Source organism: Chlorocebus sabaeus, chromosome 1 (assembly GCF_047675955.1).
Source record: "Chlorocebus sabaeus isolate Y175 chromosome 1, mChlSab1.0.hap1, whole genome shotgun sequence".
Lineage (NCBI taxonomy): Eukaryota > Metazoa > Chordata > Mammalia > Primates > Cercopithecidae > Chlorocebus > Chlorocebus sabaeus.
In genome coordinates this window covers 31534943-31551281 of record NC_132904.1, presented here as the reverse complement: position 1 = coordinate 31551281, position 16339 = coordinate 31534943, and the positions used below count along the sequence as shown (strand labels likewise).

The window sequence follows — 16339 nt, the reverse complement described above, 5'->3', positions numbered from 1 at the left end:
CTGTGACTAATCACACCTACTGACTAGTAGATGGTCACATCCACTGTTGAGCTCATTTCCTAACTGCCTCTGTAAAAAGATGTTACAGTCATCTTTAGGAACTCTGCATCTCCCAAAATAAGAACTTTGTTTTAACTAAGAGGTATTTAGAGGATGTCTGTGTATTTAATGTGAAAGATTTTATGGTTAAGGTGAGTAAATGCTTAAAGAACAGGAAGAGTTCAGTAAAATGTCTGCTAGAATTCTCTTAAGTGCGTTTATATTTTACATTTCCTGATTAGTTTTAAAATCAAAGGTGATAGGTTTAAAGAGAAAGAGCGGATTATTGAGAAATACAGCATCTGAGTGTGAGCACTTCCATTAAGATAAAAGTCCAATAGTTTTTTTTTAAATTTTTTAAAAAAATTTTTTGTAGAGATGGGGAGTCTCACTATGTTGCCCAGGCTGGTTTCGAACTCCTGACCTCAAGCAATCCTCCCATGCTGGCCACCCAAAATGCTGGGATTATAGGCGTAAGCCACAGTGCCTGTCCCAAAAGTCCAGTAGTTTTAGGGATCATAGGAATTATTTAAGGTGTAGTGCTTAAAAGCATGGATTTTGAAGCCATAAAACCTGCATTTGAGTTCTAACTGCACCTCTCACTAGCTGTGTGACCTTAGGCAGGTTACTCACCCTTCGTCTGTTTCTTCATCTATTAAAAGGGTTATATGAATATCAAATGGGTTAATACTTATAAAATGCTTAGAACATTGCTTGGTTCATAGTATTATGTTGGTACTTTATTACTGTTACTGTGTAATTTAAAAAGGATTTATATAGGATGAAAAGTTTGGTTTAAAAAATGCCAGCAAAATCTCTCTGTCTCTTCCCTTTTTCTTTTGATTGCCGTAGAAATCTAAAGACCAGTTAATCGTAAAAGGAACATAACAGATGTTTTCTCATATTATAGAACTATTAGAAAATATAGGCCAGAATTTTCCTGCTCTGTAGAAAATAAAATCAGAGGATATCTTTATTGAATTGCCAAAAATAACTTCTGGGCCAATTTCTAGGTTTTCTGTTCATTTGGTTTTCTGTGTTTCTTTGAATCAAAAGATTTTATGATTTAAGATGAAATGGAATAGAGAAAGAGGCTTTAGAATCAGGGGTTTAAATTTAAATCCCAGTCCCACCACATTCTGAGTAACTTTGGGCAGTGTATTTGTTATCTGTTGCTGTGTGACAAACAATTCCAAAACTTAGTTGCTTCAGAAACAATGATTTATTATTTCTCATTCTGTGGATTGGCTATACTCAACCCAGGGGTTCTTCTGTTTCATGTAGAACATTTTGTTTACCCAAACTTTTGGTCTTGGGTAGGAAATGCAGTAACATTTTCTTTAAATGAAATAATGCTCATGTCTGTAATCCCAGCACTTTGGGAGGCCGAGGCGGGCAGATCACGAGGTCAAGAGATTGAGACCATCCTGGCCAATATTGTGAAACCCCATCTCTACTAAAAATACAAAGAATTAGTTGGGTGTGGTGGCAGGCACCTGTAATCCCAGCTACTTGGGAGGCTGAGGCAGGAGAATTGCTTGAACCCGGGAGGCAGAGGTTGCAGTGAGCCGAGATCATGCTATTGCACTCTAGCCTGGGCAAAACGAGCAAAACTCCATCTCAAAAAAAAAAAAAAAAAAAAAAAAAAAAAAAAAAAAAGGTCATGATACCTGGCACATTGTTAAAGCTCAGTAAATAGTATTTTTTTTTTAAATTACGTAATCGTAAAACAGTTGTCCCCAGTGCAAAATGACTTTGTAAGGGTCCGTTGGTTCATACCTGTTCAGCTCATGTATCAGTGATGTTCAACAACATTTTCTTTGCTTTCCTGAATGAATGATGTATGCTTTTAGCTTTTGTTGGTTGATCATTTCATTGAACAAATAATGAAGTGTTTTATATGTTGGGAATATAGCATTAAAAGAATTAAAGTTCTTGCCCCCATGGAATTTATATTCTAGTGGGGGCAGAGAGGAGATAGATAATAAGCCATTGTATTTATCAGTTAATGACAAGTGCTATAGAGAACAGTCAAGCAGGATAAAGGAAGAAAGGCAAGTGCCATGTGTTAGTGAGGGCTTACTCTTCTATTTAAGGTGGTCAGGGAAGGCCTTTCTAGTAACATGACTGTTAAGCAGTAATACAGAGTAAGAGGAAGGGATCAAGTCTTGCTATTCTCTCTGCCTGGAACTCTCTTCTCCCAGATATTTTTAAATGCAAAGGTCTTGAGGCAGGTACTATGGTTTGAAACAGTAAGGAGGCTAATGTGACTGAACCAGAGCAAGCAAGTGGGAGAATGGTAGGAAGTTTCAGATGTAGCTAAGGGCTGCACCTTGTAGGCCATTGTGAGGAATTGAGATAGGAAGCTATCAGGGTTTTGAGGAGAAGAGTGACATGGTCTAATTTATGTATTAAATGGGTCACTCAAGCTGCTAGATTGAGAATAGATGGCAGAGGGTGAGGACAGAAGCAAAGAACAGGAAGCTCTTGTAATAACAGATGGAGGTGATGGGGGGTTGGATTAGAGAGGTAACAGGAAAGGTGGTTACATTGTGAGAAATTTGACTTTTTCTGTGATAGGAAGCCAGTTAGGATTTTGAGGAGAGGAATGACATGGTCTGATTTGTGTACTAAATGGATCACTCAGACTGCTAGAATGAGAAGAGATGGTGGAGGATAAGGACAGAAGCAAGAACATTTAGGAAGCTCTTGCAGTAATCCAGATGAGAGGTGATGGTGGTTTGGATCAGGGTGTTAGCAGTAAAGGTAGTTACATTCTATTAATAGATACACTGTATTTTGAAGATAGAGTCAATGGAATTTGCTGACGTGGGAAGTGAGAAAAAGAGAAGAGTTAAATCTGATTCTCACAGAGGCCTGAGAAACCGAAAGGATAGAATTGTCGTTTACGGACATGGCTAAGACTGACAGAAGTGAGTTTGGGGGAATCAGGAGTTCTTTCTGAACACATTCAGTTTGAGATGCCTAATAAACATTCAAGAAGAAGTGCTGAGCAGACAATTGGATTGACAAGTCTGGAGTTAAAGAGAAAGGCCTGAGTTGGAGATGTACATTTGGGAGTCTTAAGAATAGGGATGGTTATTTAGAAACATGTGACAGGATGAGATCATGTAAGGGAGGTAAATGCCCAAAGGGAGGATAGATGCCAAAAAACTGAGCCTTCAGGTACCCCAAAGTTTAAACGTTGGGAAAATGAAACGGAACTAGTGAAGCAATCTGAAAAGGGTGTGTTAGTGAGATAAGGAAAACGAAGAGTTCCGGTGTCCTGGAATTCAAGTGCAGTTAGATTAATAATCAGCTGTATTGAATACTGCAAGTCAAGTAGATTGAGGACATGGCAAATGCAGTGATTTAGTGACCTTGATAAGAGCTATCTGGGTGGAACGATAGGATAATGAAAGCCTTTTCGAATAAGTTCAAGATGGTGGTACAGTTGGAGGGCAGCTTGTATAAACAGTACTTTCAAGAAGGATTGGTGTAAAATGGGAACAGAAAAAGGGGTGATGGCTGAAGGAGGATATATCATCAAGAGTTTTTTATCTTTTCCTTTATTTTTCCAAGATGGAGATCTAGAATTGTCCTATAGAGAAAGAGATATTGGTAATGAGAGTGGGAAATTGGAGTGATGTACTTCAGTAGGTGAGCATGGATGTCTTAGATAGAAGCATTACACTGACAGCTGCAGGTGATCTAGTAGATGTGGTAAGAATGTGGAAGCTGTCTTTCAGATTATATCTATTTATTTTAGTAAAGTAGAATATAAGGACAACAGTGAGGATGAGGAGGAGGTGGAGGTTTGAAAAGAGGAAATGTGAAGTAGGACAGTGAGTATGAATAGTTTACAGGAATGTATATACTGCTTTACATTTCACACACATTCTTTTACTTAGTCCTTTAGATAATCTTCTGAGTATGTAAGGTTAGTAAAACCCTGTTTTAAAAATGAAAATACTAAGGCTTAGGTAAATTACTTGCTATTAAGGGGAGAGCTGTGTATCTACTCCTGAGTGTTTGAAATCTAGCACTATTTAGGTGATTTTTATTATGTGAAATCAATACTTCCTTACCAGGCTTCAGTATTTGTCTTCCCAGAGTTTTTCTTCATACATTCCCAACTTTTTATTTTACTTTTATTTTTATTTTTATTATTATTTTTTTGAGACGGAGTCTTGTTGTGTCGCCCAGGCTGGAGTGCAGTGGCGCGATCTCGGCTCACTGCAACCTTCGCCTCCCAGTCTGAAGCAAATTCTCCTGCCTCAGCCTCCTGAGTAGCTGGGATTACAGATGCACACCACCATACCTGGCTAATTTTTGTATTTTGTAGAGACAGAGTTTCACCATGTTGGCCAGGCCGGTCTTGAATTCCTGACCTCAAGTGATCCTCCCGGCTTGGCCTCCAAAAGTGCTGGGATTACAGGCGTGAGCTACCACACCCGGCCGGATTCCATTTATATGAAATGTCCGGAATAGGCAAATCTATAGAAACAGAAAGTGGATTTGTGGTGGCCTAGGGATGGAGAGGTTCAGGGAACTGGAGGACTGACTTCTAGTGGATAAAATGAAAATTGTTTTTCAACTTAACCACTTTAACATAAGTTTTATATCAGTGCTTCAAGATTTTAGAGTGAAAGGATTTGCTCTTAATATTGATAAATTCGATTAAAAGCACATGGCAAAAAATAAAAAAGGAAAAGAAATGGCATTTCAGATGTAGATTGGCTTTATCACGTGCCCTAAACTGTTGTGTTTATGGTTTTCACACTTACCTTCTAACCGTGAGTTACTATTTATAGAGTGGGAGAAACAGACTTAGTTGTATTCTCCATTTAACTGGCATGTTTAATTTGCGCCTTGACTGTTCTACAAAAGTACAAATGATGTCTCTTCTCTGTAATATCCTTAGCACTGCCACGCTCAGAGGATAAGAGTTAAGGTAGATGAAAAAAGCGGAAGAACTTTCTGTAGGAGTAGGACAGAAGATTCTGTGAGTGGTCCACAAGTCAGAATTCTTGCTATGGTCTTTTTCATACACAAGTATATTTAGCCCATGGAAGGAATTTGAGAGCCAGTTAAGATGAAACCAGTAAACTAAGCTTTATTCACTGCTAACAGACAGATTGTATTCTTTCAATGCATGGTTTATTTTTTAAAGTGTATTGTGTTGTAAGACTGGCTGGTAGAACTTTCATGTCTCTGGCAGTTTCATCTAGATTGTAAGTGTTTTCAGGCATTGCTTCCCAGCTTTTCTCGTGCTATGGTATGATATACATAGAAAATGCATGGCATGCTAGGGTTAACTGGGGAGATTTTGGTCTTGTTTGTAGGAGACTTGGTGAATAAATTTACTGCATTTTCTCTATCATAGATATGTATTGTGAAAAGAAATGCAGAAGCTTTTGGGAAGCTAGTTGTGGCAGCTGTGAAAGTATGCCACTCAGAGTCCCCTTCAAGAGAGTCCCCTGTGTGGAGCAGCTGTCTGCGAGCCTCCAGCTGCTGCACCTTCAGATGTACTGCAGTGCTCAGGCTGAGGCCATACTTCCTTTGGGCCCCTTCCCACCAATGACCAGGCAGAGCGGGGGGCACTAGAGTTGGGCTATTCTTGCTTGATGGGAGGTTCCTCATACAGATAATGTTTGTTTGGGGACTTGGTATTGGCCCAACCGAGACTTTCTCATAAGTGCACTGCTGTGAGAGGTTCTTTGTACCCAACTCCTCCTTTGCCTCTCTTCTTCCACCCTCAGACCCTGCTCAAGTTTCTCCTCACTTCCTTCTGCTTCCTCCGCCTGTATGCTGCCCAGGCATCTTCCCCAACCAATTTCTGGCATATCTAATTTGCTTCTCAGAGGATCTGAACTAATGCAATAATAGATAGTGAACTTGTGTAAAACTCCCAGTTAAAACTCTTTTGTATTTTAAAATGGGAAACTTGAATTTGCTTCTGTGAGTGTAACTTTTGTATCTTAGATTTTATGTTTGAGTGGCTATGTGCAATTCCTGATCAAGATTTTGTAAAGATGACTCTATATTCTTGTTGTCACCATCAGTTAGAACTTGACTTATTCATTAAATGGTAGCACATGGCAGAAGGAATTTGTTGCTCTTTGTCTGACAGAAACTCTTACCATTAACATAATTAAAATGGTTTCAGTCTCTTTAAATGGTATATCTTAGGTGCTGTTATTCTGTTACTTTTCTTTCATTGCCAAATGTGATACTGAAAATTTCTACACCAAAAAATTTCAAATCCTATGAAGAATTTTTCATATTAAATATTTCAAAATAATAATAAAGCTTTTATACACACAGTAATAGGCATATCATTAGTCTTACTAATTTTTGTTTCACATTCAGATTAGTATATGGTTAACATTGGTAGTGAATCTCATTTCCATGCCATACTTTCAAAACTGCATTTTTGCTTTGAATCTTTTTTAGTATAGGTTAATATATGCCCTTTATAAACTTTTGTGCCCTGTTCTCTTTCTTTCTGCCTAGACTTCTGTATTTGAAGGCCTAGTTGAAACCCAGACTGCACTCTGATACTTTTGTTTGTGTGATTCAACCTATGTTGAAATGATTTATTTGAGAAATGTTTACTGAATGCATATTCTTTACAAGGAGTTCTGATTGGTCAAATCTGGGATTTTTTTTTTTTTTCCCTCTGCAACAGAGCCTGGTTCTGTCCCTCAGGCTGGAGTGCAGTGGCACGATCTCGGCTCACTGCAGCTTGGACCTCCTGGGCTCAAGCGACCCTCCCACCTCGGCCTCCCAAGTAACTGGGACTACAGGTGTGGACCATCACCCTGGCTAATTAAAAAATAATTTTTTTTTTTTTTTTTTTTTTTTGTAGAGATGAGGTCTCATTATGTTGCCCAGGTTGGTCTAGAACTCTTGAGCCCAAGCAATCCTACCATGTTGGCCTCCCAAAGTGCTGGGATTTGGTGACTCCCAAAGTGTGAGCCACTACGCCGAATCTGGGATAATTTGAGAATCAAAATAAGTAATTATAGTCATGGATTATAACTCATTGAATAAAGTAGGAATCCTTTAATGTGTACTCATAAGGGTAAATAAATGAAAAAATGAAAGTTTGATAAGAAATGGATTATTTATATAGTTTCAAATTGAGATCCCACAAAATACTTAATTAGAAAGAGAAAAGGAGGAACTTAGTGGTGGAGAAATACAGCAGACATCATGTGATCAAAGTAAAAATTATTAGTAATGGAACATATCAGAATTGCATGCCTAATAAGTTACAATGAGAAAACACGATCACTTCTGTGATATTCCTCTGAATCTAATTATGAGGAAACATCAGACAAACCCACACTGAGGGACGTTTCTCCAAATACCTGGCATGTAATATGTTATGCAAAGGTCTTGGAAATCTAGACAAAACTTAGGAATTATTCCATATTGAAAAAGACTGAAAGAGATAGGACAACTAAATGCAATGCATGATCCTGAGTTGGATCCTTTTGCCAAGAAGGATGGTATTAGTATAATTGGCCAAACTTAATTGGAGTTTGAAGCTTAGATGGTGGAGATATATCAGTGTTCATTTCCTGATTTTGATGATTGTATTGTGGTTATGTAGGAAAATATTCTTGTTTGTAGGAACTATAAAGTATACAGAAATTTGGCAAGTTATTCTCAAGTGATTTAGGGAAAAAATACGTACTGTTCTTGCAACTACTCTGTAAGATTGAGATTGTTTTAAAATGATACACACATGCACACACAAATCTAGGATAACTGTGATACGTATGACTTCTTTGGAATTACACAGCTGTACATGGAGTCTGTCTTAGAACATGAATCTTCTCAAGGGAAATCCATATGAAGGTGTAACATAATTTATCTAGGAATAATACGTTTCTTGGATTACATTTCCCAAATGACCAAATCCTTTTAAGTGCTAAAATGCTTTTTAACTATTTTGTTTTATGCTATATACTTGTCTGCCTTTTAAGACAGAATACACTGAATTTAGTTTAATCTCTTGGATGACTAATAGCTCCAATTAGGTAAATATTTATTACTGTATTCTGAAGTAATATCTAGGTCTAGATTCACTTTTAGCTTTTGAGGGTTTTGCTTTGTTTTGGTTTTATCTCTCAATGTCTGGTTTTCAGTTCCGCTGATGTCATAGTATGTATTTAATAGTTTGCCAGTTCTCTTCCTGTTGTGTTATTTCTGATCTGCTGTAGTCTTAAAAACAAGATCTATGTTTTTCAAAAAATGTTATGTTAATAAAGCTATGAGGGAACAGGATTACGGTGGAAGAGACTTTATTATAGAAATGTTGTACTCATAGTGCCCCTTTCAGATTAATTCAGGATTATGTGTAGGTTTCAAAGAGTTTTGAAATAGTGAAGAGTTCCTATACATAGAAAGTGATACCTCTGTCGTTTTACTAACTTCCTAGGATGCCAGTTGAAATTAGGTAGTTTTAGAGAAAAACCACCCTGATTTTTGTTTTCATTTTAAATTTCAGAGCTCCAGAGATTATATTGGGGTTGCCATTTTGTGAAGCCATAGACATGTGGTCATTGGGATGTGTGATTGCAGAATTATTCCTTGGATGGCCGCTCTACCCGGGAGCCTTGGAGTATGATCAGGTAACAAATAATGATAATCTAATAGTATTGGTAGAAAGTAAAGAATAATAACAGTCCTATAGGAATGCATGGCTGCAAGTGTACAATACACTGGAAAGTCTTTTTAACATAAAGTGGCAGAACCTGAGATCTTGTAGAATTGATTTTGAAAACTTTTATAATGCTGAAGTAAGTTTTCATAAAGTTACAGCCTACAGAGTCTCAAAACCAGTTTTGTAAAATTATTGGGAAAATTTTATACTGTAAACATATAAAAGGTTGGATTGTGTCCCTTTAATTAATTGTGCTTTGCTTGGGTGACAAACTTTGATGATGTATGAAACGTCAGCCCCTCCCAAGGCATGAAAGCTCCTAAAAGGCATTAAAACTTTTGGTCTTAAACCAACTGCCATTATTGGTGTTTTAAATACCTCTGTCACTTGAACCCTCCTCAGTCTTTTTAGCTGTTTTGAATGGTGCTGAAATTCTCTTTTAGCACTGTTTAATGATTCTCAGTAGAATTCAGCAAATTACCTTATTAAGCACACTTTTCATGGTAGTTTTCAGGTATATTCATTAGCCTTTCTATACTATTAAGCAATGTTGTTTGCTAGTAGTTTTAATTATTAATACCAAGATTATTATTTGGAGAAACTGCCATCATATTCATTATTCTTTGAGTATCTTTGAGATAATGTACTCAAATCATTCTAATAGAAAATGCTAGTCAAAATCAACAAAGTAGTTACATTAATTTTGTGATTCTGAGTAGTATTTTTATTTAGGTGATATTTAACTTTCAAGGAAGAAAAAATAGAAAATAGAAGAATTTAAAGCACCTATTACATAATCGTGATTATAGCCTATAATCTAATTATGATTATATTAATCTAATCATGATTAAAGCTATTTTCTCTGTCAAGAGGAATAAGAGAGGTAATTAATTTAGGTGACTTAAGTGTTCCCGAGATGACTCTCATTTAATATTGATTATTAGATCAGATGTTATCATTTACTTTAATCTATTGTCATCATGAATCTTCCCTTTTAGGTTAGGTTTTCTATATTCTCCACCTTCCCTCCTCCATGTTCAGGATTCCACTGAGTTTCTGTAAAATTTTCCATACATTCTGTCATCTTTCAGCTTTCTATCCAATTACTAGTTTTGATACAGGTGCAAGACTACTGTCAGTTCTGAACAAGTTAGTAATTGAATCAGAGTCCCGTAATCCTTTAGCTGTTGGAGTACGAGGCACCAGTAAAATGCTAGAAATACAGTCTTGGCTTTGTAGATTAGTCTATGGCTTGCATAGTACCCTGGAGCAGGACACCCTCTAGTGGCAATTTCAAGTTGATTTGTTACTGTACTCGAGGACTTCACTGTTCATCTTGGACAACTGATATTAGTATTGAAAAGGACCCCAGAGATTACCCAGTGACTGCCCCCTTTTCATTTTATAAAGGAGAAAACTGAGGCCCAGAAAAATGAATTAACTTGTCAAAAGTCACAATAGTAATTTTAAAGACAAAGCTTTGACCAAAACTCAGTTTTTCTAAATTTTATAATGAATGTTTATTTTTTTAAACTAAACTTGGAACAGGTATTATCTGATCCAGATTGACAATGTTTTCAGGATGTATATTACCAAAGGGATTAAAAAAAGTCGTTGGCCATTGGCATATAGTATCAATAATCTCACAGTTGAGTGTTTTGTTTGTTTGTTTTTCTTTTTTCTTTTGAGACGAAGTCTCACTCTGTCGCTCAGGCTGGAGTGTAGTGGCGTGATCTCAGCTCACTGCAACCTCCGCCTCCCAGGTTCAAGAGATTATTCTGCCTTAACCTCCCAAGTAGCTGGGATTTCAGGCACGCGCCACCATGCCCGGCTAATTTTTGTGTTTTTAGTAGAGATGGGGTTTCACCATGTTGACCAGGCTGGTCTCGAACTCCTGACCTCGTGATTTGCCTGCCTCGGCTTCCCAAAGTGTTGAGATTAGGGGCGTGAGTCACTGTGCCCCACCCACAGTTCAGTGTTTTAAAATATTTTACAAAATGCATGAATGCAAAGCAAATAAATTATAGTGATTTTTGTGGGCATCTTTGTTTTGGCCCTAATCTGGGACTTTAACTCATTTTCAAGCATAGTATTTGTTATATAGGCTTTGATAAATTTTGATAAATTTTTTTTTTCCTATCTTAACTTGATTTGGGACTTTCAAGTGCTTTTTTTGCACTTATTAAAATGTTCACATATGTTTTTCTTTTTTCTTTTATTTTTATTTTTTGAGACAGGGTCTCACTCTGTCACCCAGGCCGGAGTGCAGTGGTTCCATCTTGGCTCACTGCAACCTCTGTCTCATAGGTTCAAGCAATTTTTTCCACCTCAGCCTCCTTAGTAGCTGGGACTACAGGTGTGTGCCACCATGCCTGGCTAATTTTTGCATTTTTGGTAGAGACGGGGTTTCATCATATTGACCAGGCATGTCTTAAACTCCTGACCTCAAATGATCCACCCGCCTCAGCCTCCCAAAGTGCTGGGAATACAGGCGTGAGCCACTGCGCCTGGCCACATATGTTTCTCAAAACAGCTTTGGTCTGTTTATTAATGTGTTTGATTTTCACAGATTTTCCCCATCTCCCTATATTATGATCATGTAATGTTGGGATGTGAAAGGGCCACCAGTAGGGTATGTCTCTCTCTCTTATGTGTTCCTTATTCCAGTAATCAGCTGCCTAGATATACTTGGACACCCCAATTGGGGAGTTGGTACTTTTTTTAAGACAGGGTCTCAGTCTGTCATCTAAGCTGGAATGCAGTGGCATGATCATAGCTCACTGCAGTCTTGAACTCCTGGGCTCAAGGAATCCTCCCACCTCAGGCTGTGCCCAGTAGCTGGGGATACAGGTGTACACCAGCATGCCTGACTCATTTTTAATTTTTTGTAAAGATGGGGTCTCTTTCTCTGTGTTGCCCAAGCTGGTCTCAAAGTCCTGGGCTTAAGTGATCCTCCCGCCTGGACGTCCCAAAGTGCTGGGATTACAGGTGTGAGCCACTGCACCTGGCCTGGCAGTTTTTTTCTAATTATTATTTTTTGCCTTACAGTGGCAGTGCAGTGGGCAATAGTATTATTAACTAATGCTTACTGAGCTCTTTTATGTACTAGGAACTACTGTTAACACTTTATATTAACTCATTTAATGCTCGTAACAACCCTATGAAGTCCACACTACTATTGCCTCCACTTTATAGATGAAAACTAAAGAGTTCTTAACAGTAGAACTATAATTATCATATTCTTCTTTAGAAGACAGAGTCTTTCTCTGTCACCCTGGATGGAGTGCAGTGGCAGGATCATAGTTCACTGTAAACTTGAACTTGTGGGCTCAAGTGGTCCTCCTGCCTAGGCCTTCCAAAGTGTTCCATGAGCCACCGCACCTGGCCAAATGATTATATTCTTAAAAGGCAAATTTGAATCACCAGGAAAAATATTCAAAGTATTTTAATTCTTCATTATGGGGTTTGTGTTCTAGCCCTTTAATCATATTTATCATCTCTTAAAGCTTTTCCAATGCCATTTTCTGTTTGGATTTTAAATTCTGTAAGTGGACACTGACCATGTTGAAAATTTATAATTTCATATTTTCTTGTTTGTGCATTTTATTTCTGTTTATATAGACATCTATATTTAGTGTGTGTGGTTAGGGAAGATCCTACCACCAATTGTTACAGTGTGTGAATCCCTTCCTGTCTTAATTGTAGATAAACTGTCTTATTAGTGTTCTATTTACAGGACTTATATGTACTAGGGAATTACCAAAAGTATTCTAGGGAATTAAGGACTATTTTATGGATGGATGGATGGATGGATGGATGGATGGATGGATGAATGGATGGATAGACAGATGGACAATAGTTGGTAAATGTTATTTCTCCAAAATGTTTGTTGGAGTTTAGATAGAATATTATCCAGAGCAACTAAGAGTCTGACTTTATATTCAAATTATATTTGGTAATTTCAAGTCTTATGTAAGAAAAATAAAGTTCACTATTTCAACTGCAGAGGAAAATAAATCTTTCAAGATTTCTATGTTTGTCAGGCTATTTAGCAAAGAGACCCACTCAAGCTGGCCCAAATAAGGGGGCATTTATTTATATGTATGAATGTATTAGGCCATTTGCATTGCTATAAAGGATACCTGAGTAATTTATAAAGAAAAGAAATTTAATTGGCTCACAGTTCTGCAGGCTGTACAAGCATGGCTCTAGCATGTACTTCTGGTGAGGGTCTTAGGAAGCTTACAGTCATGGCAGAAGGGAAGGAGAGCAGGCGTTTCACATGGTGAGAATAGGAGCAAGAGACGGGGGAGATGGGCACCACACACTTTGAAACAACCAGATCTTGAGAGAACTCACTGTTGGGGGAACAACACCAAGCCATTCATGAGGTATCGGCCCCCATTACCCAAACACCTCCCACCAGGCCCTACCTCCAACACTGGGGATTATATTTCAACATGAGATTTGGAGGGGACAGACATTCAAACTGTATCAGTGAACTATCACAAGGATCCAAGAATAGAACTATAATATGACTGGGATTTGTGAAGTTTGGAATTGAAGGTGCTTTTCAAAGCAAGGCGACACTGGAGGAATTAACAGGTGTTGGTAGAACGTCACTGGTACCGGACCATCAGTGTGACTTGGCTGTTCTTCAAGTACCTTTGTCTATTCTGATCTGAGTTTCTGCTCACCTTACCTTTGGTTAGGTTACATGACCATAAAACTCCAGCTCTACCTTATAACCCTTTAGCTCATCCCCCAAGAGTCATTGGTATTTCTTAGTTCACATTTCTGACATAGTTAATCTGATTGACTTAGTTTTTTTTCTAGTTGAGTTCATGAGGCCAGTTTAGAATTATGTGTCAGATTCCCATTCTTCATACACTGGAGATGGAGGAAGGCAAACATATGTATATATTAGGGGTTCTAGATGGAATATTTTTCTCTTCAAACGACTGGGCGGGCAGTATGACAAGTAATAAACTCAGAGTTTCACTGGCCACTTTTTTTGTTTGTTTGTTTCTGTTTTACAGAGCCATCTTAACTCCTGAGGTACATTAATTGCTCTATTCTCTTTGCTTTTTCAGCACTTTGTTTTCTTCTTCACAATGGCTTATTAGCTTAATTGCAGATTACATGCTTAAACATTTATCTGTTCTACCGAATTATGCTTTTGAAGATTGCCACCATATTTTATTTATCTACATGTCTGTAGCATCTAGCACATAATAGATGCTCTGTTTATTGAAATTGAATTGTTGATGGCTTTTCTGTCTGATGCAGCATCTAGGCACCAAACTCTTAGTACTTTTTCCTTCCATTTTCCTGTTTCCTTGAAATAAGGAATTTAGCTACTTAGTGGGTGGGAGGTGGGGAGAAAGAGCAGCACTGTAATGAAATGAAGCCAGTTTATAATGTGGAAGTTTTCGTTGTCATTTTTTATAAAATTGGGGATACAAATGTGAATAAAACAGACTTACTGGAAGGCACACAATCTAGTAGGGAAAACAGACATGTAAAAAATTGTAATATAGTTACAATAATTATAAATGCATGTTCTAGGTGTGATGATAGCACAGAATAGAGTAATTACCTCTGCTTGACATCATCAGGGATGGCTTTATAGAGGAGAAGTTTCTTGAGCTGAGTCTTGAAGAAGGAATAGTAAAAGTTTGTCCTGTGGATTTGGTGAAAGGGGGAATATGTATGTTGGATAAATAGGAGTTTGAGAACAATACAGGAAAGAGAAACTGGCCCATGTGGTTCGACATGGTGCCAGATGGTGCCGAAGTACCAGGAGAATATAAAAGGACAGGGAATATATATAGTTGGAGGGCTTGTTTGCTAGGGTTAGAGGTCTGGAATTGACCCTCTAGGTCAGGGGTGTCCAGCCTTTTGGCTTCCCTGGGCCACATTGGAAGAAGAAAAATTGTCTTGGACCACACATAAAATACACTAAAATTAATGATAGCTGATGAGCTTTAAAAAAGAAAAAAATCACACAAAAAATCTCATAATGTTTTAAGAAAGTTTACGAATTTGTATTGGACCTCATGCAGCCCCTGGGCCAGGGCTGCTGGTTGGACAAGCTTGCTCTAGTCAGTAAAGGGTTATTAAGTAATTTTATACAAGTGACTAACAGATGCACATTTTGCCAGGATGTCTGGCAGTAGTGTCAGTAATGAATTGGAGGTGAGCGGGTAAGGACATTAGGAGAGACTGGAGGCAGGTAGAATAATCAGGAGGCTTGTGAAGTTGTATAACTCAGAATTGAAGAGGATCTGAGGGAGGGATGGAGAGGAGGGGACAGTTGTGAAAAATGTTAATGAAGTAAAATTGTTAGGCTTTTGGATGTTGGGGGAGCATGATGAGGAAGAGGTATAGGGCATCAATTTCAGGTTTCTGATTTGAGTGGATGGTGTTGCTATTAACCACAGGAGGAAAATACATAAGGATTAGCAGATCTGGGGGCAAATCAGTTTAGGGTATATTCAGTTGGAGGTACTAGAGTCAACCAGGTCGCAAGTTTCAATAAGTGGTTGGGTCTGGAGCTCCAGAGCTAGAGCCAAAGATTGAGACGCAGATTTAGAGATAAAATTGTGGGCACTTAGGACTTGTAGAGGGAAAAAAGACAAGACTCTGGAAAGCAGTGTCATATAAAGAACAAACAGGGGAACACAGTGAAAGACTATCAGGAAGTAGAAAGAGACTCAGAAAAGAATGGTGTCGTGGAAACTGAATGAATGGTTTTTATGTAAAATGGTAGTAGCCATTAGTATCAAAATAAGGATTTATATGTGATTATTAAACGTGTCTGTTACTGACAGGCCATTATTTATCTTAGTACCATATCATGAGGGTGATGAGAGTAAAATTCAGATTGCAGTGTGTTGAAGTGTGAATGGGAAGTGAAATAATATAGGCTACTGTTTTAAGGGTGAGATGAGAGAGTTAAGTAGTTAAGGGAGGTTTACTTTTTTTTTTTTTTTAGGATAGAAGATATTGAACATTTTTGTATTTGGTTGGGAGAGAGCTCAGTGGGAGGAAGAAATAGAAGATGCAGAAGAGGATGGACTAATTGATGGGGCAGTCTTTGAGGTTTAAAAAAAAAGTCTTTGCATTTATTCTCATACAGGTTAGGGGAGTCAAGTTTTAGTAAGAAGGAAGGATGGAAAAACAATTTTAGCCCCCAGAGATCTCTCTCTTTTCTGAGCCCCTGTTTATCCCCCATGTTTCCCACTCATTAAGTGGGGGAGTCAATATTTGAGGGCCTACTGTGTACCAGGCACTTTCATGGGCTCTGGGGGTATGTAAGTAAACAGAAAAGTCTTTCTGTTCATGAAACTTACGAGTCTCGTGGAGAGGTAAGAAAATGGAAAATAAATGTATAGAATATTAGATAATGAAAAGCACGGTGGAGAAAAATACAGCCAGGAGGATGGTGGGTGAGGTACTGAGAAGGGCAGAGTTTGCTGTTATTTATTGATGGGTCATGGAAGGCCTGGTCAATAAGGGAACATTTGAACCAAGAGCTGAAGGAAGCAAGAGAGCCATACAGATATCTGGGGAAAGAATATTTCTAACAGAAATATTAAGTTCAGAAGCCCTGAAGCTGGA

General features: G+C 38.0%; 1 protein-coding gene across 4 annotated transcripts in view; it reads left to right on the top strand.

The window, feature by feature from the left end:
- The window catches only part of HIPK3 (homeodomain interacting protein kinase 3), a 94024-nt gene that overhangs the window by 56098 nt on the left and 21587 nt on the right, over positions 1–16339 (top strand). For all 4 annotated transcript variants that reach the window (XM_037999529.2, XM_037999532.2, XM_037999530.2 and 1 more), the window contains exon 3: positions 8561–8684. In XM_037999529.2, the coding sequence (XP_037855457.1) occupies positions 8561–8684 (124 nt within the window). The remainder of the gene's footprint in view (positions 1–8560; positions 8685–16339) is intronic.